This window comes from Cherax quadricarinatus, chromosome 7 (assembly GCF_038502225.1).
Source record: "Cherax quadricarinatus isolate ZL_2023a chromosome 7, ASM3850222v1, whole genome shotgun sequence".
NCBI lineage: Eukaryota > Metazoa > Arthropoda > Malacostraca > Decapoda > Parastacidae > Cherax > Cherax quadricarinatus.
The window spans coordinates 62,909,224-62,935,152 of record NC_091298.1 but is presented as its reverse complement, the minus strand read 5'-3'; the positions used below and the strand labels follow the sequence as shown (position 1 = coordinate 62,935,152).

The following is a 25,929-nucleotide window of genomic DNA, read 5'->3' as shown; positions in this document are numbered from 1 at the left end:
TCCCAAAACTTAACCTGCTGTATAAGCGGGGCCTACCTATAATTATCGATTTGTAACCCAGGAAGAACTGGAGGAGGACTGAGAAAGTGGTAGAATAATAAGAAAGAGCAACTCGTTCAGGCTACACATTTATTGGTCTCAATACGGGGACAACCGCGGTAATATTAACAATATTGGAACAGGAACAAACATTAACAATTACAACATCTTCAGCCCGGAGAGGTAATATCTTGAAGTAATATGTGCATTTCTTCGTCGGGAGAGCACCTCAGAAGTTGGTAAATAAGATACATGTACAACAGTTAGGTATATTTATTCCGAAACGTTTCGCCTAAACAGTAGGCTTCTTCAGGCGAGTACAGAGGAGGCAGCAGAGGCAGTCTTCAAGGGTGATGGACTGATTACACCGTCTCCACATCTCTACTGCTTCTGCTGCATCATCTGTACTCGACTGAAGAAGCCTACTGTGTAAGCGAAACGTTCCGAAATAAAGATGCCTAACTGTTGCACATGTGTCTTGCATATCAACTTGTCGGTATTATATACCACTATCAAATTCACCTCAGAAGTGCTTCCCGGATGCCAAAATACGTGGCATTCATCACTTCTGGATGACAACACCAGACATCCATTATTGGAACCGTTGGATAACAGAGTCCAGGAAGGAGCCAACATTCTGACTGGAAGAGAGGTCGAGGCGGTGTTGTTGTTGTCTGCCGGAAGGTCGACCACTGGGACGCACACGGGAGGGGACGGGACCCACGGGACCCAGGGGAGCCTGGGGGGGACTCTGGAACTGTTGTTGTGGTCCCGGGTCTTCAAATGTTTGTGGTCTTATTAACGGAGGCTGCGAAAAGTGGGAGGATGCGTCGCCGAAGTCAAGCGGTACCTCAGGCTGTTCGGGAAATTGTGATGATTGTTGTACTGGTGGTGGTAGTGACTGTGGGGGACGTGGTGGTGGTTGCTGTGGGGGACGTGGTTGTAGTTGCTGTGGGGGATGTGATAGTTGCTGTGGGGGGGGACCTGATGGTCGTTGTTGGGGAGATGGTCGTCGGGGCTGTGGAGACTGAGCTCGAGGGCGCTGTGCTTGAGAGGGAGACCTGGAGAACGCCTGCTCGTCTAAGGCGAAGGTGCCGTCGTTGTGAACGTAGGGACGTTCCAGGTGTCTGTAGAGGTCGTAGTTGCCCTGGTCAATGTAGCTGGGGTCAGTGGTCTCGTCAACGAGCGTCGGGTCGTGGACACCAGCCGAGTAAAATCGAGTCTCCTTCTCGCCCAGGTCGTTGATGAAGGTGTAGTTACCAGTCACGGTGCCATTAGGCAAGCGAACCTCGTACTTGGAGGATCCGTCAGCGCCTGCGTACTCGTACACGAACGCTCCCGTCTTGGTGTCGATCCTGCAGAGAAAATGCAGATCAGTCTCAGGTACACGAACTCTATCTTCCAAGCTTACTCACTGACACGAATGCATTAGCTATGGAGAGGAGGGCGCTTGGGAATGTGCAGAGAGGGAGAGAAGGGAGATGGAAGTAGGTAGGGCGCTGGGGAAGGGCTCTTGAGGAAGTTTAGGGTGTTGGAGAGAGTAAGGGTGTTTGAGGGGGAGGTAAGTGTGTCACAGGGATTAAAGGGGAGGTATATAGAGACAAGGCTCACCTGCGAGAGTCCCTAAGGATGGATATGGGCGTTGTAGACGAGTCTCCTAGTAGCTGGCGTGCATCCTGCACACTCTGAAACTGTTACAAACATTTTAGTTGTGTCCACCATACTGTGTGTATTATGTGTGACACTGTCACCACAAAGTGTGTGACACCGTCACCATACTGTGTGTGTGTGTGACATCGTCACCATACTGTGTGTGTGACACCGTCACCATACTGTGTGTGTGTGTGACACCGTCACCATACTGTGTGTGCATGTGACACCGTCACCATATTGTGTGTGTGTGACACCGTCACCATAGTGTGTGTGTGCCACCCAGAATCACCATGTTGTGTGTGTGTGTGTATGTGTGTGTGTGTGTGTGTATGTGTGTGTGTGTGTGTGTGTGTGTGTGTGTGTGTGTGTGTGTGTGTGTGTGTGTGACACCGTCACCATACTGCGTGTGTGTGTGACACCCAGAGTCACCATATTGTGTGTGTGTGTGTGTGTGTGTGTGTGTGTACTCACCTATTTGTGGTTGCAGGGGTCGAGTCTTGTGTGTGTGTGTGTGTGTGTGTGTGTGTGTGTGTGTGTGTGTGACACTGTCACCATACTGTGTGTGTGTGCGACACTGTCACCATACTGTGTGTGCGTGTGACACTGTCACCATACTGTGTGTGCGTGTGACACTGTCACCATACTGTGTGTGAGACACCAAGTGTAAAGAGCCTTTCTCTCAGCACAGTCAGTGTTCTGTTATCCTCTTCTCTACAATAGTTACGTTGAAGGAACAAAAAGTAATTGTTTCTCTCTCATACTCCATTAAATACAATCAAGTTTTCCCATGATAATCTACAAAGCAAGAAGGGTTTTGTGGAGTGTAATTTTCCTGTCAAACTCCATCACTCAGGATGGTTTTCCTGTCAAACTCCATCACTCAGGATGGTTTTCCTGTCAAATTCCATCACTCAGGATGGTTTTCCTGTCAAACTCCATCACCCAGGATGGTTTTCCTGTCAAACTCCATCACCCAGGATGGTTTTCCTGTCAAACTCCATCACTCAGGATGGTTTTCCTGTCAAATTCCATCACTCAGGATGGTTTTCCTGTCAAACTCCATCACCCAGGATGGTTTTCCTGTCAAACTCCATCACCCAGGATGGTTTTCCTGTCAAACTCCATCACTCAGGATGGTTTTCCTGTCAAACTCCATCACTCAGGATGGTTTTCCTGTCAAACTCCATCGCTCAGGATGGTTTTCCTGTCAAACTCCATCACTCAGGATGGTTTTCCTGTCAAACTCCATCACTCAGGATGGTTTTCCTGTCAAACTCCATCACTCAGGATGGTTTTCCTGTCAAACTCCATCACTCAGGATGGGTTTTCCTGTCAAACTCCATCACTCAGGATGGTTTTCCTGTCAAACTCCATCACTCAGGATGGTTTTCCTGTCAAACTCCATCACCCAGGATGGTTTTCCTGTCAAACTCCATCACCCAGGATGGTTTTCCTGTCAAACTCCATCACTCAGGATGGTTTTCCTGTCAAACTCCATCACCCAGGATGGTTTTTCTGTCAAACTCCATCACTCAGGATGGTTTTCCTGTCAAACTCCATCACTCAGGATGGTTTTCCTGTCAAACTCCATCACCCAGGATGGTTTTCCTGTCAAATTCCATCACTCAGGATGGTTTTCCTGTCAAACTCCATCACTCAGGATGGTTTTCCTGTCAAAATCCATCACCCAGGATGGTTTTCCTGTCAAACTCCATCACCCAGGATGGTTTTCCTGTCAAACTCCATCACTCAGGATGGTTTTCCTGTCAAACTCCATCACTCAGGATGGTTTTCCTGTCAAACTCCATCACTCAGGATGGTTTTCCTGTTAAATTCCATCACTCAGGATGGCTTTTCTGTCAAACTCCATCACTCAGGATGGTTTTCCTGTCAAACTCCATCACCCAGGATGGTTTTCCTGTCAAACTCCATCACTCAGGATGGTTTTCCTGTCAAACTCCATCACTCAGGATGGTTTTCCTGTCAAACTCCATCACCCAGGATGGTTTTTCTGTCAAACTCCATCACTCAGGATGGTTTTCCTGTCAAACTCCATCACTCAGGATGGTTTTCCTGTCAAACTCCATCACTCAGGATGGTTTTCCTGTCAAACTCCATCACTCAGGATGGTTTTCCTGTCAAACTCCATCACTCAGGATGGTTTTCCTGTCAAACTCCATCACTCAGGATGGTTTTCCTGTCAAACTCCATCACTCAGGATGGTTTTCCTGTCAAACTCCATCACTCAGGATGGTTTTCCTGTCAAACTCCATCACTCAGGATGGTTTTCCTGTCAAACTCCATCACTCAGGATGGTTTTCCTGTCAAACTCCATCACTCAGGATGGTTTTCCTGTCAAACTCCATCACTCAGGATGGTTTTCCTGTCAAACTCCATCACTCAGGATGGTTTTCCTGTCAAAATCCATCACCCAGGATGGTTTTCCTGTCAAACTCCATCACTCAGGATGGTTTTCCTGTCAAACTCCATCACTCAGGATGGTTTTCCTGTCAAAATCCATCACCCAGGATGGTTTTCCTGTCAAACTCCATCACCCAGGATGGTTTTCCTGTCAAACTCCATCACCCAGGATGGTTTTTCTGTTGTAGAGATCTGAGCTGTGCTCAGATCTCTACAACATTAGTGTCATCAAAGATTTGTTAAGTTATACCATGAATTAAGGAAAGATCCTGGACTTCACCTTACGAAACAAAGAAAATGTGATAGTAATTATGGACAAGGTAGATTATAGTGGAAAATGAACATGTTATTAGAAGACGGGGGGAACTTACCTGAGGTCTAACCTGGGGTGGTGGTGGTGGTGGTCTCCTGTCCCGGGCTAGCTGGTGGGATGGTGGTGGTGGTGGTGGTGGTGGTGGAGGTTGTCGAGCAGCCTGGGGGAGAACAGAAGGTGAAGTTGGTGGTGGTGCACAGGATGGTGGTGGTTGTGGTGGTGATGCCGCGGGTAGGAAGTTGATGATGGTGGTGGAGTAGAGGAGAACCGAAGTTGAAAGTAGAGTGTGAGTTAACAGGTAAACTGGCTTACCTGGGTTAAGACAGTGCGTGAGTTATGTGACTTGAGGGGTAAGGTGGCTTACCTGGGCTAAGACAGTGCGTGAGTTATGTGACTTGAGGGGTAAGGTGGCTTGCCTGGGTTAAGACAGTGCGTGAGTTACGTGACTTGAGGGGTAAGGTGGCTTACCTGGGTTAAGACAGTGCTTGAGTTACGTGACTTGAGGGGTAAGGTGGCTTACCTGGGTTAAGACAGTGCGTGAGTTACGTGACTTGAGGGGTAAGGTGGCTTACCTGGGTTAAGACAGTGCTTGAGTTACGTGACTTGAGGGGTAAGGTGGCTTACCTGAGTTAAGACAGTGCGTGAGTTACGTGACTTGAGGGGTAAGGTGGCTTACCTGGGTTAAGACAGTGCGTGAGTTACGTGACTTGAGGGGTAAGTGGCTTACCTGGGTTAAGACAGTGCGTGAGTTACGTGACTTGTGGGGTAAGGTGGCTTACCTGGGTTAAGACAGTGCTAGAGTTACGTGACTTGAGGGGTAAGGTGGCTTACCTGGGTTAAGACAGTGCTAGAGTTACGTGACTTGAGGGGTAAGGTGGCTTACCTGGGTTAAGACAGTGCGTGAGTTACGTGACTTGAGGGGTAAGGTGGCTTACCTGGGTTAAGACAGTGCGTGAGTTACGTGACTTGAGGGGTAAGGTGGCTTACCTGGGTTAAGACAGTGCGTGAGTTACGTGACTTGAGGGGTAAGGTGGCTTACCTGAGTTAAGACAGTGCGTGAGTTACGTGACTTGAGGGGAAAAGTGGCTTACCTGGGTTAAGACAGTGCGTGAGTTACGTGACTTGAGGGGTAAGGTGGCTTACCTGGGTTAAGACAGTGCGTGAGTTACGTGACTTGAGGGGTAAGGTGGCTTACCTGAGTTAAGACAGTGCGTGAGTTACGTGACTTGAGGGGAAAAGTGGCTTACCTGGGTTAAGACAGTGCGTGAGTTACGTGACTTGAGGGGTAAGGTGGCTTACCTGGGTTAAGACAGTGCGTGAGTTACGTGACTTGAGGGGTAAGGTGGCTTACCTGGGTTAAGACAGTGCGTGAGTTACGTGACTTGAGGGGTAAGGTGGCTTACCTGAGTTAAGACAGTGCGTGAGTTACGTGACTTGAAGGGTAAGGTGGCTTACCTGAGTTAAGACAGTGCGTGAGTTACGTGACTTGAGGGGTAAGGTGGCTTACCTGGGTTAAGACAGTGCGTGAGTTACGTGACTTGAGGGGTAAAGTGGCTTACCTGGGTTAAGACAGTGCGTGAGTTACGTGACTTGAGGGGTAAGGTGGCTTACCTGGGTTAAGACAGTGCGTGAGTTACGTGACTTGAGGGGTAAGGTGGCTTACCTGGGTTAAGACAGTGCTTGAGTTACGTGACTTGAGGGGTAAGGTGGCTTACCTGGGTTAAGACAGTGCGTGAGTTACGTGACTTGAGGGGTAAGGTGGCTTACCTGGGTTAAGACAGTGCGTGAGTTACGTGACTTGAGGGGTAAGGTGGCTTACCTGGGTTAAGACAGTGCGTGAGTCACGTGACTTGAGGGGTAAGGTGGCTTACCTGAGTTAAGACAGTGCGTGAGTTACGTGACTTGAGGGGTAAGGTGGCTTACCTGAGTTAAGACAGTGCGTGAGTTACGTGACTTGAGGGGTAAGGTGGCTTACCTGGGTTAAGACAGTGCGTGAGTTACGTGACTTGAGGGGTAAGGTGGCTTACCTGGGTTAAGACTGCGTGAGTTACGTGACTTGAGGGGTAAGGTGGCTTACCTGGGTTAAGACAGTGCGTGAGTTACGTGACTTGAGGGGTAAGGTGGCTTACCTGAGTTAAGACAGTGCGTGAGTTACGTGACTTGAGGGGTAAGGTGGCTTACCTGGGTTAAGACAGTGCGTGAGTTACGTGACTTGAGGGGTAAGGTGGCTTACCTGAGTTAAGACAGTGCGTGAGTTACGTGACTTGAGGGGTAAGGTGGCTTACCTGGGTTAAGACTGCGTGAGTTACGTGACTTGAGGGGTAAGGTGGCTTACCTGGGTTAAGACAGTGCGTGAGTTACGTGACTTGAGGAGTAAGGTGGCTTACCTGGGTTAAGACAGTGCGTGAGTTACGTGACTTGAGGGGTAAGGTGGCTTACCTGAGTTAAGACAGTGCGTGAGTCACGTGACTTGAGGGGTAAGGTGGCTTACCTGGGTTAGCCTCACTGACGGCTTCCTAGGAAAAAAGGTCACAGTACAAACCTAACTTAACCCAACTTTCTTAATGCTATTTAAATAAAAAGGTGAATTTTTTCTGTAGCCAAAATTTTGACTTATTTTCAGTGACTTTTTTCCCCCGTGATCTTTTTTCCCCGGACACCCACTGAAGTGAGGGCCTTGCCTGGCTTTAAAAAATTAGTCTGGACCAGTACATGAATGGGTGTGGGTAAAAACGTTGTCAATAATCACATTAAACCGCATCTGCTTTTTTTTTTTTTGTCCTGTCGGTATTTTATATCTTTTATCTCCAGTGTGTGAGTTGAACCTACCTAGCATGGGCCAGTAGTGGTAGTATACAGTACCGTCAGGTTGATAAAACGCATGAAGATTTTGCGACAGTAATTGCTGATAACACTGCATCATGGTGAACACTGTCTTCTAGGCTGAGGGACTGATTACCTGTCTTGTACGTTCATCTAGGCTGAGGGACTGATTACCTGTCTTGTACCTTCATCTAGGCTGAGGGACTGATTACCTGTCTTGTACGTTCATCTAGGCTGAGGGACTGATTACCTGTCTTGTACGTTCATCTAGGCTGAGGGACTGATTACCTGTCTTGTACGTTCATCTAGGCTGAGGGACTGATTACCTTGTGTGGCACGGATGTCTTATTCATCACAGTGTCCGGAAATAAGTCACAAAATAAACCTCAGAAAATAAGTCACAAAATAAATCATATGAAAAAAGTCGCAGAAGATAAGTCGCATAAGTCCAGATCCAGATCCAGACCAGATCCAGACCAGATCCAGATCCAGACCAGACCCAGATTCAGATCCAGACCAGATCCAGATCCAGATCCAGATCCAGATCTCCAGATCAAGCATGAAAAAAGGTCATAGAAAATAAGTCACAATTTTGGCTAGGAAAAAAGTCACTGAAAAGAAAATCACATTATATTTAAGTACCATAAGTTAGGTTGTGACTGTGTTCTTGTGACTTTTTTGTCGGTGGATCCATTCATCACAGGCCAGTAGGCCTAAGGTAGTGCTGCTCCTGCTGATGTTCTTACCTGAGGCTGAGGTTGGAAGCTCGGGGTGTCAACGTAATCATAGACGTAGTCGAACTCTCGTTGTTGGCAGGATGTTAGCACCAGGCAGCCCAGCACCACCTGTAACAATCACCTCAGATAGTAACAATCACCTCAGTTTGGTTGTAACAAGTCACCTCAGTTTGATTGTAACAGACACCTCAGTTTGGTTGTAACAGTCATCTCGGTTTGGTTGTAACAATCATCTCAGTTTGGTTGTAACAATCACCTCTGTAACAATCACCTCAGTTTGATTGTAACAATCACCTCAGTTTGGTTGTAACAATCATCTCAGTTTGGTTGTAACAATCACCTCAGTTTGGTTGTAATAATCACCTCAGTTTGATTGTAACAGTCATCTCAGTTTCGTTGTAACAATCACCTGAGTTTGATTGTAACAGTCATCTCAGTTTCGTTGTAACAATCACCTGAGTTTGATTGTAACAGTCATCTCAGTTTCGTTGTAACAATCACCTGAGTTTGATTGTAACAGTCACCTCAGTTTGGTTGTAACAATAACCTCTGTAACAGTCACCTCAGTTTGGTTGTAACAATAACCTCTGTAACAGTCACCTCAGTTTGGTTGTAACAATAACCTCTGTAGCAGTCACCTCAGTTTGGTTGTAACAGTCATCTCAGTTTGGTTGTAACAGTCACCTCAGTTTGGTTGTAACAGTCACCTCAGTTTGGTTGTAACAGTCACCTCAGTTTGGTTGTAACAGTCACCTCAGTTTGGTTGTAACAGTCACCTCAGTTTGGTTGTAATAATCACCTCAGTTTGATTGTAACAGTCATCTCAGTTTCGTTGTAACAATCACCTGAGTTTGATTGTAACAGTCACCTGAGTTTGGTTGTAACAGTCACCTCTGTAACAGTCACCTCAGTTTGATTGTAACAGTCATCTCAGTTTCGTTGTAACAATCACCTGAGTTTGATTGTAACAGTCACCTGAGTTTGGTTGTAACAGTCATCTCAGTTTCGTTGTAACAATCACCTGAGTTTGATTGTAACAGTCACCTCAGTTTGATTGTAACAGTCATCTCAGTTTGGTTGTAACAATCACCTGAGTTTGATTGTAACAGTCACCTGAGTTTGGTTGTAACAATAACCTCTGTAACAGTCACCTCAGTTTGGTTGAAAATGTATAAAACACCGACAAGTTGAAGATTTAAGATACAGTGTAGCAGTTGGGTGTCTTTATTGATGAAACCTTTCGTCTACACAGTAGACTTCTTCAGTCAAATACAAAGATGATGTAAATAGACCATCAACCTTGGAGGGAACAGTATCTGAGGTGGTCAGTCCTTCAGCCTGGTGAAGAGTTGATCTCCAGCTGAGCTCCTCTCCAGGCTGAGAGCCGGAGCTTCAAGGGTGATGGACTGATTACATCGTTTTCACATCTCTACTGCTCCTGCCTATTTTTGTACTTGACTGAAGAAGCCTACTGTGTAGGCGAAATTTTTAGGAATAAAGTTGCCTAACTGTTGCCCATGTGTCTTACCTACCAGGTATGGGCTAGTAGGCCTGCTGCAGTGTTCCTCTTGTCTGATATAAATGTATGGTATACAGTTGTTAGGTAAGACACATATGCAACAGTTAGGTATCTTTATTATGAAACGTTTCGCCTACACAGTAGGCTTCTTCAGTCAAGTACAGAAAAGTTGATAGAAGCAGAAGATACTTGAAGACGATGTAATCAGTCCATCACCCTTAAAGTTTTGAGGTGGTCAGTCCCTCAGTCTGGAGAAGAGCATTGTTCCATAGTATGAAACAATATGGAGATGAAGTGACAGGATGGAGCTTTTTATAGCGCCAAGAGGTGAGACGTAGGCCACTAGGAGAGGTAAGAATGTCTCACCTCTTGGCGCTATAAAAAGCTCCATCCTGTCACTTCTTCTCCATATTGTTTCATACTATGGAACAATGCTCTTCTCCAGACTGAGGGACTGACCACCTCAAAACTTTAAGGGTGATGGACTGATTACATCGTCTTCAAGTATCTTCTGCTTCTATCAACTTTTCTGTACTTGACTGAAGAAGCCTACTGTGTAGGCGAAACGTTTCATAATAAAGATACCTAACTGTTGCATATGTGTCTTACCTAACAACCTGTCGGTATTTTATACCATTTTAATGTTCATGGTATACAGTACCGACAAGATGAAGAATTAGACACATGTGTAAATGTGGAGATTTTATTGTAGACGTTTCGCCCTCCAGTGGCTTTATCAATATAATACAAGGAGATAACTGAAAGGCAGTAGAACTACATACCAAAGATTAGGAAATCAGTCCCTCAGCCTTGGAGTTGGTGAAGAGCACCGTAGTCTTGTAGAGTCTTCAGACTCTCCAAGACTTTGGTACTAAAGACTCGACAAGACTACGGTGCTGTTAAACTTCAAGGCTGAGGGACTGATTACCTCATCTTCTGTATATTGTTCTACTGCCTTCCAGTTATGTTCTTGAAATTGTATTGATAAAGCCACTGGATGGCGAAACGTCTACAATAAAGATACCCAGATGTTGCACATGTGTCTAATCCTTCAACATTAAAGTTGACTTAGGAGCTGCTAATCAGCCACTCCGCCTCCTCTCACTCCTACTTAGCTAAACCGCAAAAGTCCTGCATAATACTGACGATAAAGTTAGGATATTGAGACATACTGCCAAGAAAACAGTTGCTGTCGAACAATTGTTAGTGTCTTCACTGCTTCCTGACATTATGACATAGCTTAAACAAGTTGTGAGATGTTTGTCACTGCTCTCTGGCACTTTATGACACAGCTTAAATAAGCTGTGAGATGCATGTCACTGCTGCCAGACACTGACACAACTTAGACAACCTGGGGTATGTTTATCAGTGCTGGCAGACAGTATATAACATAGCTTATACAAGCTGGGAAATATTAGTCCCCGGTATCAACGGGCGCGTCCTGCTCACCGTGCATGGTGATGAAGGATATTAATAGAGTCAAGGATAACAGGACTGGACAGGCCTTGCACCTTCCTACTCTATACAGTGAGTGAATTAGTTAATGCTTGGACCGCTACTTACCGTTATAACCTCCTCAGGAGATATATAACAAGAGGTGTGTATCTCTTAGTGCATATTCACTGGAAATTTACCTTAATACCTATTTTAGGGATTAAAGTGGTCTTAACTAGTGGTAATTATATGACATACAGCCTTAATTAATGATCCTCGTGCAGTCGATTGGCATAAAACTCGATCAACAACCTCATTGCCACATAAGTTGGTTTGTTGCTTATTGGGGTTTAAAACCTAGTGACTACATAATACTCATTAAGGCTGCACGTATAACCTTTTCACAACTAGACAAGTATACTTAAATACCCAAGAAAGGGATTACAATATGCAGTTAGCATATACACGCTGAAATACACTTCTCAGGGTGTATACTGTGTGTCATACAGACTACACCATACGTAAATACCAGACAGGGACTGATTAATATTTCAAGGGAAGATGGTTAGGTTGTAAGGTTTGTCAGGAAACAGGACAAGTGTTTCCCTTTTAAAAATTATGGTTATGATTATAATCATAACTATAATATTTAAATGGGTGGAGGGGTAAGCCAGTGGAAGGCTTCGCTCAGATGACCGAAAGCTCCAGCTGTGGGACATCATATGACTAAGACACGCGTCAGGAAACACTTGTCCTGTTTCCTGACGAATCTTACCTAACATACCGGCGTTGTTCTGACTGTTGCTAGCAAATATTATTGAATTACTGTGGGACCTGTTATTTCACCGTAGCTCCAAATTAGGTCTCTTCAGGGACACCAGGTAACACCCTGAGCTCCTTTCAAGGACACCAACTAACACCCTGAGCTCCTTTCAAGGACACCAAGTAACACCCTGAGCTCCTTTCAAGGACACCAAGTAACACCCTGAGCTCCTTTCAAGGACACCAAGTAACACCCTGAGCTCCTTTCAAGGACACCAGGTAACACTTACCCTGAAGTCCCTTCACGGACACCAGGTAACATTTACCCTGAGGTCCCTGCAAGGACACCAGGTAACACTTACCCTGAGGGTCCTTCACGGACACCAGGTAACACTTACCCTGAAGGCCCTTCACGGACACCAGGTAACACTTACCCTGAGGTCCCTTCACGGACACCAGGTAACACTTACCCTGAGGTCCCTGCAAGGACACCAGGTAACACTTACCCTGAGGGCCCTTCACGGACACCAGGTAACACTTACCCTGAGGTCCCTTCACGGACACCAGGTAACACTTACCCTGAGGTCCCTTCACGGACACCAGGTAACACTTACCCTGAAGTCCCTTCACGGACACCAGGTAACACTTACCCTGAGGTCCCTGCAAGGACACCAGGTAACACTTACCCTGAGGGTCCTTCACGGACACCAGGTAACACTTACCCTGAAGTCCCTTCACGGACACCAGGTAACACTTATCCTGAGGTCCCTTCACGGACACCAGGTAACACTTACCCTGAGGTCCCTTCACGGACACCAGGTAACACCCTGAGGTCCCTTCACGGACACCAGGTAACACTTACCCTGAGGCCCCTTCACGGACACCAGGTAACACTTACCCTGAGGTCCCTTCACGGACACCAGGTAACACTTACCCTGAGGTCCCTTCACGGACACCAGGTAACACTTACCCTGAGGTCCCTTCACGGACACCAGGTAACACTTACCCTGAAGTCCCTTCACGGACACCAGGTAACACTTACCCTGAGGCCCCTTCACGGACACCAGGTAACACTTACCCTGAGGTCCCTTCACGGACACCAGGTAACACTTACCCTGAGGTCCCTTCACGGACACCAGGTAACACTTACCCTGAGGTCCCTTCACGGACACCAGGTAACACTTACCCTGAAGTCCCTTCACGGACACCAGGTAACACTTACCCTGAGGCCCCTTCACGGACACCAGGTAACACTTACCCTGAGGCCCCTTCACGGACACCAGGTAACACTTACCCTGAGACCCCTTCACGGACACCAGGTAACACTTACCCTGAGGTCCCTTCACGGACACCAGGTAACACTTACCCTGAGGTCCCTTCACGGACACCAGGTAACACTTACCCTGAGGCCCCTTCACGGACACCAGGTAACACTTACCCTGAGGTCCCTTCACGGACACCAGGTAACACTTACCCTGAGGCCCCTTCACGGACACCAGGTAACACTTACCCTGAGGCCCCTTCACGGACACCAGGTAACACTTACCCTGAGGTCCCTTCACGGACACCAGGTAACACTTACCCTGAGGCCCCTTCACGGACACCAGGTAACACTTACCCTGAGGTCCCTTCACGGACACCAGGTAACACTTACCCTGAGGTCCCTTCACGGACACCAGGTAACACTTACCCTGAGGCCCCTTCACGGACACCAGGTAACACTTACCCTGAGACCCCTTCACGGACACCAGGTAACACTTACCCTGAGGCCCCTTCACGGACACCAGGTAACACTTACCCTGAGACCCCTTCACGGACACCAGGTAACACTTACCCTGAGGCCCCTTCACGGACACCAGGTAACACTTACCCTGAGGTCCCTTCACGGACACCAGGTAACACTTACCCTGAGGCCCCTTCACGGACACCAGGTAACACTTACCCTGAGGTCCCTTCACGGACACCAGGTAACACTTACCCTGAGGCCCCTTCACGGACACCAGGTAACACTTACCCTGAGGCCCCTTCACGGACACCAGGTAACACTTACCCTGAGACCCCTTCACGGACACCAGGTAACACATACCCTGAGGCCCCTTCACGGACACCAGGTAACACTTACCCTGAGGTCCCTTCACGGACACCAGGTAACACTTATTCTGCCTATTTACCTCTCCCCCTCTGACTTTCTTGGCTTATTTCATTCTTTTCATTCCTCCTCTCTCCATCCCACCCACTTTCTCTCTCCTTCCCTTCCACTTTTTTCTCTCTCACCTTCGCTATCATCCTCCCTTTTGCAAGTTCTATCTTTTTTTTTATGTTCCCTTAATGTAACTATCATATAGAATACTGTAGCAACACACTGCTGGTGTTCCCACAATGTAACTATCATATAGAATAGTGTAGCAACACACTGGTGGTGTTCCCACAATGTAACTATCATACAGAATAGTGTAGCAACACACTGGTGGTGTTCCCACAATGTAACTATCATATAGAATACTGTAGCAACACTGGTGGTGTTCCCACAATGTAACTATCATACAGAATAGTGTAGCAACACACTGGTGGTGTTCCCACAATGTAACTATCATACAGAATAGTGTAGCAACACACTGGTGGTGTTCCCACAATGTAACTATCATATAGAATACTGTAGCAACACTGGTGGTGTTCCCACAATGTAACTATCATACAGAATAGTGTAGCAACACACTGCTGGTGTTCCCACAATGTAACTATCATGTAGAATAGTGTAGCAACACACTGCTGGTGTTCCCACAATGTAACTATCATATAGAATAGTGTAGCAACACTGGTGGTGTTCCCACAATGTAACTATCATACAGAATAGTGTAGCAACACACTGCTGGTGTTCCCACAATGTAACTATCATGTAGAATAGTGTAGCAACACTGGTGGTGTTCCCACAATGTAACTATCATACAGAATAGTGTAGCAACACACTGCTGGTGTTCCCACAATGTAACTATCATACAGAATAGTGTAGCAACACACTGGTGGTGTTCCCACAATGTAACTATCATATAGAATAGTGTAGCAACACTGGTGGTGTTCCCACAATGTAACTATCATACAGAATAGTGTAGCAACACACTGCTGGTGTTCCCACAATGTAACTATCATACAGAATAGTGTAGCAACACACTGCTGGTGTTCCCACAATGTAACTATCATGTAGAATAGTGTAGCAACACACTGCTGGTGTTCCCACAATGTAACTATCATATAGAATAGTGTAGCAACACACTGGTGGTGTTCCCACAATGTAACTATCATATAGAATAGTGTAGCAACACACTGCTGGTGTTCCTACAATGTAACTATCATGTAGAATAGTGTAGCAACACACTGGTGGTGTTCCCACAATGTAACTATCATATAGAATAGTGTAGCAACACACTGGTGGTGTTCCCACAATGTAACTATCATATAGAATAGTGTAGCAACACACTGCTGGTGTTCCCACAATGTAACTATCATGTAGAATAGTGTAGCAACACTGCTGGTGTTCCCACAATGTAACTATCATGTAGAATAGTGTAGCAACACTGCTGGTGTTCCCACAATGTAACTATCATGTAGAATAGTGTAGCAACACTGCTGGTGTTCCCACAATGTAACTATCATATAGAATAGTGTAGCAACACACTGCTGGTGTTCCCACAATGTAACTATCATGTAGAATAGTGTAGCAACACTGCTGGTGTTCCCACAATGTAACTATCATATAGAATAGTATAGCAACACACTGCTGGTGTTCCCACAATGTAACTATCATGTAGAATAGTGTAGCAACACTGCTGGTGTTCCCACAATGTAACTATCATGTAGAATAGTGTAGCAACACTGCTGGTGTTCCCACAATGTAATTATCATATAGAATAGTGTAGCAACACTACTGGTGTTCCCACAATGTAAGTATCATGTAGAATAGTGTAGCAACACACTGCTGGTGTTCCCACAATGTAACTATCATGTAGAATAGTGTAGCAACACACTCTGGTGTTCCCACAATGTAATTATCATATAGAATAGTGTAGCAACACTGCTGGTGTTCCCACAATGTAACTATCATATAGAATAGTGTAGCAACACACTGCTGGTGTTCCTACAATGTAACTATCATATAGAATAGTGTAGCAACACTGCTGGTGTTCCCACAATGTAACTATCATATAGAATAGTGTAGCAACACACTGCTGGTGTTCCCACAATGTAACTATCATGAAGAATAGGGTAGCAACACACTGGTGGTGTTCCCACAATGTAACTATCATATAGAATAGTGTAGCAACACATTGGTGGTGTTCACACAATGTAACTATCATATAGAATAGTGTAGCAACACACTGCTGGTGTTCCTACAATTTAACTATCATATAGAATAGTGTAGCAACACTGCTGGTGTTCCCACAATGTAACTATCATATAGAATAGTGTAGCAACACACTGCTGGTGTTCCCACAATGTAACTATCATGAAGAATAGGGTAGCAACACACTGGTGGTGTTCCCACAATGTAACTATCATATAGAATAGTGTAGCAACACACTGCTGGTGTTCCCACAATGTAACTATCATGAAGAATAGGGTAGCAACACACTGGTGGTGTTCCCACAATGTAACTATCATGTAGAATAGTGTAGCAACACACTGGTGGTGTTCTCACAATGTAACTATCATATAGAATAGTGTAGCAACACACTGGTGGTGTTCCCACAATGTAACTATCATATAGAATAGTGTAGCAACACTGCTGGTGTTCCCACAATGTAACAATTCATATAGAATAGTGTAGCAACACACTGGTGGTGTTCCCACAATGTAACTATCATATAGAATAGTGTAGCAACACTGGTGGTGTTCCCACAATGTAACTATCATATAGAATAGTGTAGCAACACTGCTGGTGTTCCCACAATGTAACTATCATATAGAATAGTGTAGCAACACTGCTGGTGTTCCCACAATGTAACTATCATATAGAATACTGTAGCAACACACTGGTGGTGTTCCCACAATGTAACTATCATATAGAATAGTGTAGCAACACACTGGTGGTGTTCCCACAATGTAACTATCATGTAGAATAGTGTAGCAACACACTGGTGGTGTTCCCACAATGTAACTATCATATAGAATAGTGTAGCAACACTGGTGGTGTTCCCACAATGTAACTATCATGTAGAATAGTGTAGCAGCACACTGGTGGTGTTCCCACAATGTAACTATCATATAGAATAGTGTAGCAACACTGGTGGTGTTCTCACAATGTAACTATCATATAGAATAGTGTAGCAACACTCTGGTGGTATTCCCACAATGTAACTATCATGTAGAATAGTGGAGCAACACACTGGTGGTGTTCCAACAATGTAACTATCATATAGAAGAGTGTAGCAACACTGGTGGTGTTCCCACAATGTAACTAGCATATAGAATAGTGCAGCAACACACTGGTGGTGTTCCCACAATGTAACTATCATATAGAATAGTGTAGTAACACACTGCTGGTGTTCCCACAATGTAACTATCATATAGAATAGTGTAGCAACACACTGCTGGTGTTCCGATAATGTAACTATCATATAGAATAGTGTAGCAACACACTGGTGGTGTTCCCACAATGTAACTATCATGTAGAATAGTGTAGCAACACACTGGTGGTGTTCCCACAATGTAACTATCATGAAGAATAGTGTAGCAACACACTAGTGGTGTTCCCACAATGTAACTATCATATAGAATAGTGTAGCAACACACTGGTGGTGTTCCCACAATGTAACTATCATGTAGAATAGTGTAGCAACACACTGGTGGTGTTCCCACAATGTAACTATCATATAGAATAGTGTAGCAACACACTGGTGGTGTTCCCACAATGTAACTATCATGAAGAATAGGGTAGAAACACACTGGTGGTGTTCCCACAATGTAACTATCATATAGAATAGTGTAGCAACACACTGGTGGTGTTCCCACAATGTAACTATCATATAGAATAGTGTAGCAACACTGGTGGTGTTCCCACAATGTAACTATCATGTAGAATAGTGTAGCAACACACTGGTGGTGTTCCCACAATGTAACTATCATATAGAATAGTGTAGCAACACACTGGTGGTGTTTCCACAATGTAACTATCATATAGAATAGTGTAGCAACACACTGGTTGTGTTCCCACAATGTAACTATCATATAGAATAGTGTAGCAACACACTGGTGGTGTTCCCACAATGTAACTATCATGTAGAATAGTGTAGCAACACACTGGTAGTGTTCCCACAATGTAACTATCATATAGAATAGTGTATCAACACTGGTGGTGTTCCCACAATGTAACTATCATGTAGAATAGTGTAGCAACACACTGGTGGTGTTCCCACAATGTAACTATCATATAGAATAGTGTAGCAACACACCGGTGGTGTTCCCACAATGTAACTATCATATAGAATAGTGTAGCAAAACACTGCTGGTGTTCCCACAATGTGACTATCATATAGAATAGTGTAGCAACACACTGGTGGTGTTCCCACAATGTAACTATCATAAAGAATAGTGTAGCAACACACTGGTGGTGTTCCCACAATGTAACTATCATATAGAATAGTGTAGCAACACACTGGTGGTGTTCCCACAATGTAACTATCATATAGAATAGTGTAGCAAAACACTGCTGGTGTTCCCACAATGTAACTATCATGTAGAATAGTGTAGCAACACTGGTGGTGTTCCCACAATGTAACTATCATGTAGAATAGTGTAGCAACACTGGTGGTGTTCCCACAATGTAACTATCATACAGAATAGTGTAGCAACACTGGTGGTGTTCCCACAATGTAACTATCATATAGAATAGTGTAGCAACACACTGGTGGTGTTCCCACAATGTAACTATCATGTAGAATAGTGTAGCATGTACAATGTAACTATCATATAGAATAGTGTAGCAACACACTGGTGGTGTTCCCACAATGTAACTATCATACAGAATAGTGTAGCAACACTACAATGTAACTATCATATAGAATAGTGTAGCAACACTGCTGGTGCTCCCACAATGTAACTATCATATAGAATAGTGTAGCAACACACTGGTGGTGTTCCCACAATGTAACTATCATACAGAATAGTGTAGCAACACTGGTGGTGTTCCCACAATGTAACTATCATATAGAATAGTGTAGCAACACTGCTGGTGCTCCCACAATGTAACTATCATATAGAATAGTGTAGCAACACACTGGTGGTGTTCCCACAATGTAACTATCATACAGAATAGTGTAGCAACACTGGTGGTGTTCCCACAATGTAACTATCATATAGAATAGTGTAGCAACACTGCTGGTGCTCCCACAATGTAACTATCATATAGAATAGTGTAGCAACACACTGGTGGTGTTCCCACAATGTAACTATCATACAGAATAGTGTAGCAACACTGGTGGTGTTCCCACAATGTAACTATCATATAGAATAGTGTAGCAACACTGCTGGTGCTCCCACAATGTAACTATCATATAGAATAGTGTAGCAACACACTGGTGGTGTTCCCACTAGTAATACAAAAAAAAAACATCTCTTGACTGTAGTTGGTAATGATCGCAAGGCTCACTCATGGGGGTGAACATGACGTGACATGACGTTAACAATGAGTACTAAACACTCACCTCAACTAATTACTAAACACCTTAACTTTCACAGTGTCTTAAAATTCTAATTTCATAATACATCAATTTCCAGTTATCTATCTATCTATCTATATATATATATATATATATATATATATATATATATATATATATATATATATATATATATATATATATATATATATTTATATATATATATATATATATATATTATAATGTATATGTATAAGATAGCACCAGGTGGTGGTACACGGTGCAGCACCAGGTGGTGGTACACGGTGCAGCACCAGGTGGTGGTACACGGTGCAGCACCAGGTGGTGGTACACGGTGCAGCACCAGGTGATGGTACACGGTGCAGCACCAGGTGGTGGTACACGGTGCAGCACCAGGTGGTGGTACACGGTGCAGCACCAGGTGGTGGTACACGGTGCAGCACCAGGTGGTGGTACACGGTGCAGCACCAGGTGGTGGTACACGGTGCAGCACCAGGTGGTGGTACACGGTGCAGCACCAGGTGGTGGTACACGGTGCAGCACCAGGTGGTGGTACACGGTGCAGCACCAGGTGGTGGTACACGGTGCAGCACCAGGTGGTGGTACACGGTGCAGCACCAGGTGATGGTACACGGTGCAGCACCAGGTGGTGGTACACGGTGCAGCACCAGGTGGTGGTACACGGTGCAGCACCAGTTGGTGGTACACGGTGCAGTACCAGGTGGTGGTACACGGTGCAGCACCAGGTGGTGGTACACGGTGCAGCACCAGGTGGTGGTACACGGTGCAGCACCAGGTGGTAGTACACGATGCAGCACCAGGTGCCGGTACACGGCGCAGCACCGGGTGCCGGTACACGGTGCAGCACCAGGTGCCGGTACACGGTGCAGCACCAGGTGGTGGTACACGGTGCAGTACCAGGTGCCGGTACACGGTGCAGCACCAGGTGGTGGTACACGGTGCAGCACCAGGTGCCGGTACACGGTGCAGCACCAGGTGATGGTACACGGTGCAGCACCAGGTGCCGGTACACGGTGCAGCACCAGGTGGTGGTACACGGTGCAGCACCAGGTGCCGGTACACGGCGCAGCACCAGGTGCCGGTACACGGCGCAGCACCAGGTGCCGGTACACGGTGCAGCACCAGGTGCCGGCACACAGTGCAGCACCAGGTGGTGGTACACGGTGCAGTACCAGGTGCCGGTACACGGTGCAGCACCAGGTGGTGGTACACGGTGCAGCACCAGGTGGTGGTACACGGTGCAGCACCAGGTGCCGGTACACGGTGCAGCACCAGGTGGTGGTACACGGTGAAGCACCAGGTGCCGGTACACGGTGCAGCACCAGGTGCCGGCACACGGTGCAGCACCAGGTGGTGGTACACGGTGCAGTACCAGGTGCCGGTACACGGTGCAGCACCAGGTTTTGGTACACGGTGCAGCACCAGGTGCCGGTACACGGTGCAGTACCAGGTGCCGGTACACGGTGCAGCACCAGGTGCCGGTACACGGTGCAGCACCAGGTGCCGGTACACGGTGCAGTACCAGGTGCCGGTACACGGTGCAGCACCAGGTGCCGGTACACGGTGCAGTACCAAGTGCCGGTACACGGTGCTGCACCAGGTGCCGGTACTCGGTGCAGTACCAGGCGCCGGTACACGGTGCAGCACCAGGTGCCGGTACACAGTGCAGCACCAGGTGCCGGTACACAGTGCAGCACCAGGTGCCGGTACACAGTGCAGCACCAGGTGCCGGTACACGGTGCAGCACCAGGTGCCGGTACACAGTGCAGCACCAGGTGCCGGTACACAGTGCAGCACCAGGTGCCGGTACACAGTGCAGCACCAGGTGCCGGTACACAGTGCAGCACCAGGTGCCGGTACACAGTGCAGCACCAGGTGCCGGTACACAGTGCAGCACCAGGTGCCGGTACACAGTGCAGCACCAGGTGCCGGTACACAGTGCAGCACCAGGTGCCGGTACACAGTGCAGCACCAGGTGCTCCCATGGTACTCTGATTCCAGCCAACTCGTGATACCCTTGCAGCTTCCTGCATTAAAACACCGAAGTCTGATAAACACTTGACGGTAACACGCGAGAACACACGGGAAGACAACCCGAGGAAGTATCTGTGTTCTTCACACTGATGTTCTTCAAGAGAACACACGGGAAGACAACCCGAGGAAATATCTATGTTCTTCATACCGATGTTCTTCGAGAGAAAATCAACGTGAAGACAAGATATTCTTGTCTTCGGTTTCTATGTGGGTTCCTTTGCTTTCTATATTATTTCTTCATATTAACTTTCACTGCTCGCAAGAGGAGGTGTTTTATCCGTCAGGAAAGTGAAAAGTCACCTGACTCTACGTTCCTTTCAGATGGCCCGCTAGGGTGGTTCAGTACTGGGTATCAGTAGTTAAGCAACCCCTGGCTTACTGGTACTGGGTATCAGTAGTTAAGAAACTACTGGCTTACTGGTACTGGGCATCAGTAGTTAAGCAACACTGGCTTTCTGGTGCTGGGTTAAGCCTCCGCTGGAACACCGGATTTAGGTGCTTCACCTTTAGAAACAAACGCTCCCATATCCGCGTCGTGACACCATCACTAGACACAAACAACACTCCTCTCGCTAGGTCCATCTCCTAGTCCCGCACGAACAATCCACTAAATTCGTTCCTCATTACTAAAACTTCGTAAGCGCGGCGATCACTGTGGTCTTGGCTCCATCGCTCCAACGACACTCCAGGTTCTATAACTCACCCAAAGCTTCAGCATGACGGCGGTGTAAGGCAGACGGAGGCTGGGGTGTTTCTGAGGTCAAAAGTGAATGTTGCTACCTTTATATACTCCGACAAACTGACGTACCCCCCTTAACCCCTTCCTCCCACCTGTCTGCTACCTCTTAGTTCCTCATACTCTTCATTTATCCCCTCTCCCTCCTCATCTGTCTCCTCTTTCATGTACTCTTGTTCCTCATCTTCACCCTCACTACGTACCTCCTCACTGGTTATTTCCTCTCATGCATTTCCAGACCTGCTGGAATACCATATATTCTATGTAAGGAAATACTCCAGTGCCTGGGTGTAAGATACTCCAGTATTTGCGTGCAAGATACTACAGTACCCCGGGTACCTGCGTGTAAAACACTCCAGTACCTACTGGAAACATTCAGGTATCCGTGTACCTACTGATACTAATTAAAAAACAAGTATTTATCCCTTATTTTCCCCTCCCTGCCTTCCTTCCTTCCCACCTGCCTTATTCCCCCTACTTGCTCCTATTCTTCATCTTCCTCCTTCCTCCACCTCATCTTCCTCCTCCCTGGTTCCTCTACTTCTGTTCTCTGTTCACCTGTATTTGTACTGTTCATTGGTTTATTGGGTTTCAAGACTAATAAAATCATTAAGGCTTCACTTCATTTGTTCACCAGACGTCAAGAATGTTTTAATCCCTTAAAAAAAGCCCTTAAATAAGCCTTAAAATAAATTCTCAGTATATTGTATATGGTCTTGCCTGTCCCTTCTCTCTTCAGATGCTCAGTACACTTCAAGAGTCATATACACAAGTAGGCTGGGGGTCACACACAAGTAGGTCACAGGGAAGTAGGTTGGAGGGTCACATAGAAGCAGGTTGGGTATCACACAAAAGTAGGTCACAGGGAAGCAGGTTGGAGGGTCACATAGAAACAGGTTGGGTATCACACACAAGTAGGTCACAGGGGAGCAGGTTGGAGGGTCACATAGAAGCAGGTTGGGTATTACACACAAGTAGGTCACAGGGAAGCAGGTTGAAGGGTCACGTAGAAACAGGTTGGGTATCACACAGAAGTAGGTCACAGGGGAGCAGGTTGGGTATCACACACAAGTAGGTCACAAGGAAGCAGGTTGAAGGGTCACATAGAAGCAGGTTAGGCATCACACACAAGTAGGTCACAGGGAAGCAGGTTGGAGGGTCACAGGGAAGCAGGTTGGAGGGTCACAGGGAAGCAGGTTGGAGGGTCACAGGGAAGCAGGTTGGAGGGTCACAGGGAAGCAGGTTGGAGGGTCACAGGGAAGCAGGTTGGAGGGTCACAGGGAAGCAGGTTGGAGGGTCACACACAAGCAGGTTGGGTATCACACACACAAGTAAGTCACAGGGGAGCAGGTTGGAGGGTCACACACAAGCAGGTTGGAGGGTCACATAGAAGCAGGTTAGGCATCACACACAAGTAGGTCATAGGGAAGCAGGTTGGAGGGTCACAGGGAAGCAGGTTGGAGGGTCACAGGGAAGCAGGTTGGAGGGTTACAGGGAAGCAGGTTGGAGGGTCACAGGGAAGCAGGTTGGGTATCACACACAAGTAGGTCACAAGGAAGCAGGTTGAAGGGTCACATAGAAGCAGGTTAGGCATCACACACAAGTAGGTCACAGGGAAGCAGGTTGGAGGGTCACAGGGAAGCAGGTTGGAGGGTCACAGGGAAGCAGGTTGGAGGGTCACAGGGAAGCAGGTTGGAGGGTCACAGGGAAGCAGGTTGGAGGGTCACAGGGAAGCAGGTTGGGTATCACACACACAAGTAGGTCACAGGGGAGCAGGTTGGAGGGTCACACGCAAGCAGGTTGGAGGGTCACACAAGCAGGGTCAATAGACAGGTCGAGGGAGTGGGGAAGCTTTCTGTCGCCAGAATGTCAAGACCTAAGTCTAGCACGACCTTACAAACTCTCTCGGCTCTAGTGTCTGCCGGTAACGCACTCAGAAATGGTCATATAAACACCCTTGAAACATCAGACACATATCACACCATCTCTTCCTTTGCACAACATTTCGCTCACAGATGACCTCCCAGATGCGTGAGACAATCTGCATATAATTTGCTATGGAATTAATGTACAGTCATTCAGTCATGACCAACACGTCCTGAAGTGTGGCCAGGAGGGCGAGTTAGCAAATAACTTTCACTGTTCTGAGGGTCAAATATTGTATCATGTTTAGTAATTAGATTATTTTGGTTCACTTTAAACCCGCACTTGGGTTTGTTTCGGTCCTGGGACCGAAACTTTGATGTGGTACAACATTAGATGATCACTTCTAGAAGTGTATTTTTAAACCAGTGTGTTTTAAACCAGTGTCTTTTTAAACCAGTGTCTTATTAAACCAGTTCGTCGGTATCTGTTACCACAGTTTATACCAAATCCGCACTTTGGAGAGAAACCCTCCGACGACGTTTAGGTCCGTACTGAACAACGGTCAGGGAGGTCCAGGAGGGATCGAAAAGCCGTGAGGTTTTTACGGTGAATTGTTCCGGCCACTCTTTATACTCTAGATTATTTTGATTATTGGATTAATTGGGATTGGCTAATCCCGCTAGGATCCCACAGAGCCTGGGAAATGGGAGGTGATGAAGGAAGGGGATGGTAGACTGAATCCCTAGGGTTGAGAACCCATCCTTGGGTTAGATCTTGATCCAAAGAATTGGACGTATATCTCCCCTTTTCTTCCTGGATCGAATTTGATGACCCACAGAGCGCAGGACGGGTCCCGGGAATCGAACCCGTGGAAGGTGGTTATTATGCACTATTATCCAGCGTTGTTCGGCCCCTCCTGGTTGCTAGTTTTTATTACATAAAATAGCAACGTTATTATAACAAAGTTTCGCTCTATGTAGAGTTTTAGTAACTCGATAAACCACGACATTACTGTGTATGCAGTATCACTCCTTGTTATAGTGATTAAAGGATCTGTGACTGATGGTGTTAGGTAACATGCTTTATTAATGATCCTCGTGTATTCGATAGGCTTTAAACTCCATTAGCCATTCAAGCATTAGGTACTAAAGTGTCTTAAATTGGTCACTCTGACTTTTTTGGGTTATCCCAGGTTCTCTACACATATGCTGCAATGTATGATAATTCTATGTAACTGTATTTGTGTATACCTGAATAAACTTAGTTACGGTGACATGCAGCCTTAAGAGATACCAAAGTTCCCCGTCTGCTAATAACGTTCATTTTTTCACACGTTGTTTGAAAACGGGGGAACTTAATGACCTCTTACTGACCCTCGTGTAGTCGATAGATTTCAAATCCAGTCCCACATTTCTTTAGCAAAATCAAAAGAAACTTCAACTGTATAAGAGAAGTAAATGGTGACAGAATTGGAGCAAGATATTTAGATGGTTTATACTTCAAAAGTAATTATTGGTAGGTAAGATAGGTCGAGTGGGACGATCATGGGAAACAGGAGAGTGAGCTACGCAAACCTTAATTAATGTTTTTTGTATCCATGAGCATCCACGTTGTGTTGTGCTGGAGTACAGACACGATGAGTTGTGCAATATCTTGAAACATTTAACTGCCTGGTCATGCAATGGGGACATACGACTCGGGTTGTTACTATCACTTTTTATTGACAACAGTGACTGCGATTATTTGTGAATCTTTCTGGTATAGCTCTTCTTTTTAATTGTTTTAATATGTGATCCCAATTAGTTGTATTTGTGGTCTAGTGCTGAAGTTTACCTGGCCTACAACCTCGCTGGCCTACACTGCTGTCACCCCACCTTCTCTCTTGCGTAATATTTCAC

At 46.2% G+C, this 25,929-nt stretch overlaps 1 protein-coding gene across 1 annotated transcript; it reads right to left on the bottom strand.

Annotated features, from left to right (window-relative positions):
* Positions 1–396: 396 nt before the first annotated feature.
* Positions 397–22,183, bottom strand: LOC138852368 (bromodomain-containing protein 4-like). The gene is made up of 5 exons (XM_070082599.1): positions 22,133–22,183; positions 7,996–8,094; positions 4,485–4,586; positions 1,651–1,730; positions 397–1,394 (listed from the first exon to the last, which is right to left on the bottom strand). The coding sequence occupies exons 1-5, from the start codon at positions 22,145–22,147 to the stop codon at positions 632–634; spliced, it is 1,059 nt and encodes a 352-aa protein (XP_069938700.1). The 5' UTR covers positions 22,148–22,183; the 3' UTR covers positions 397–631.
* Positions 22,184–25,929: the final 3,746 nt, after the last annotated feature.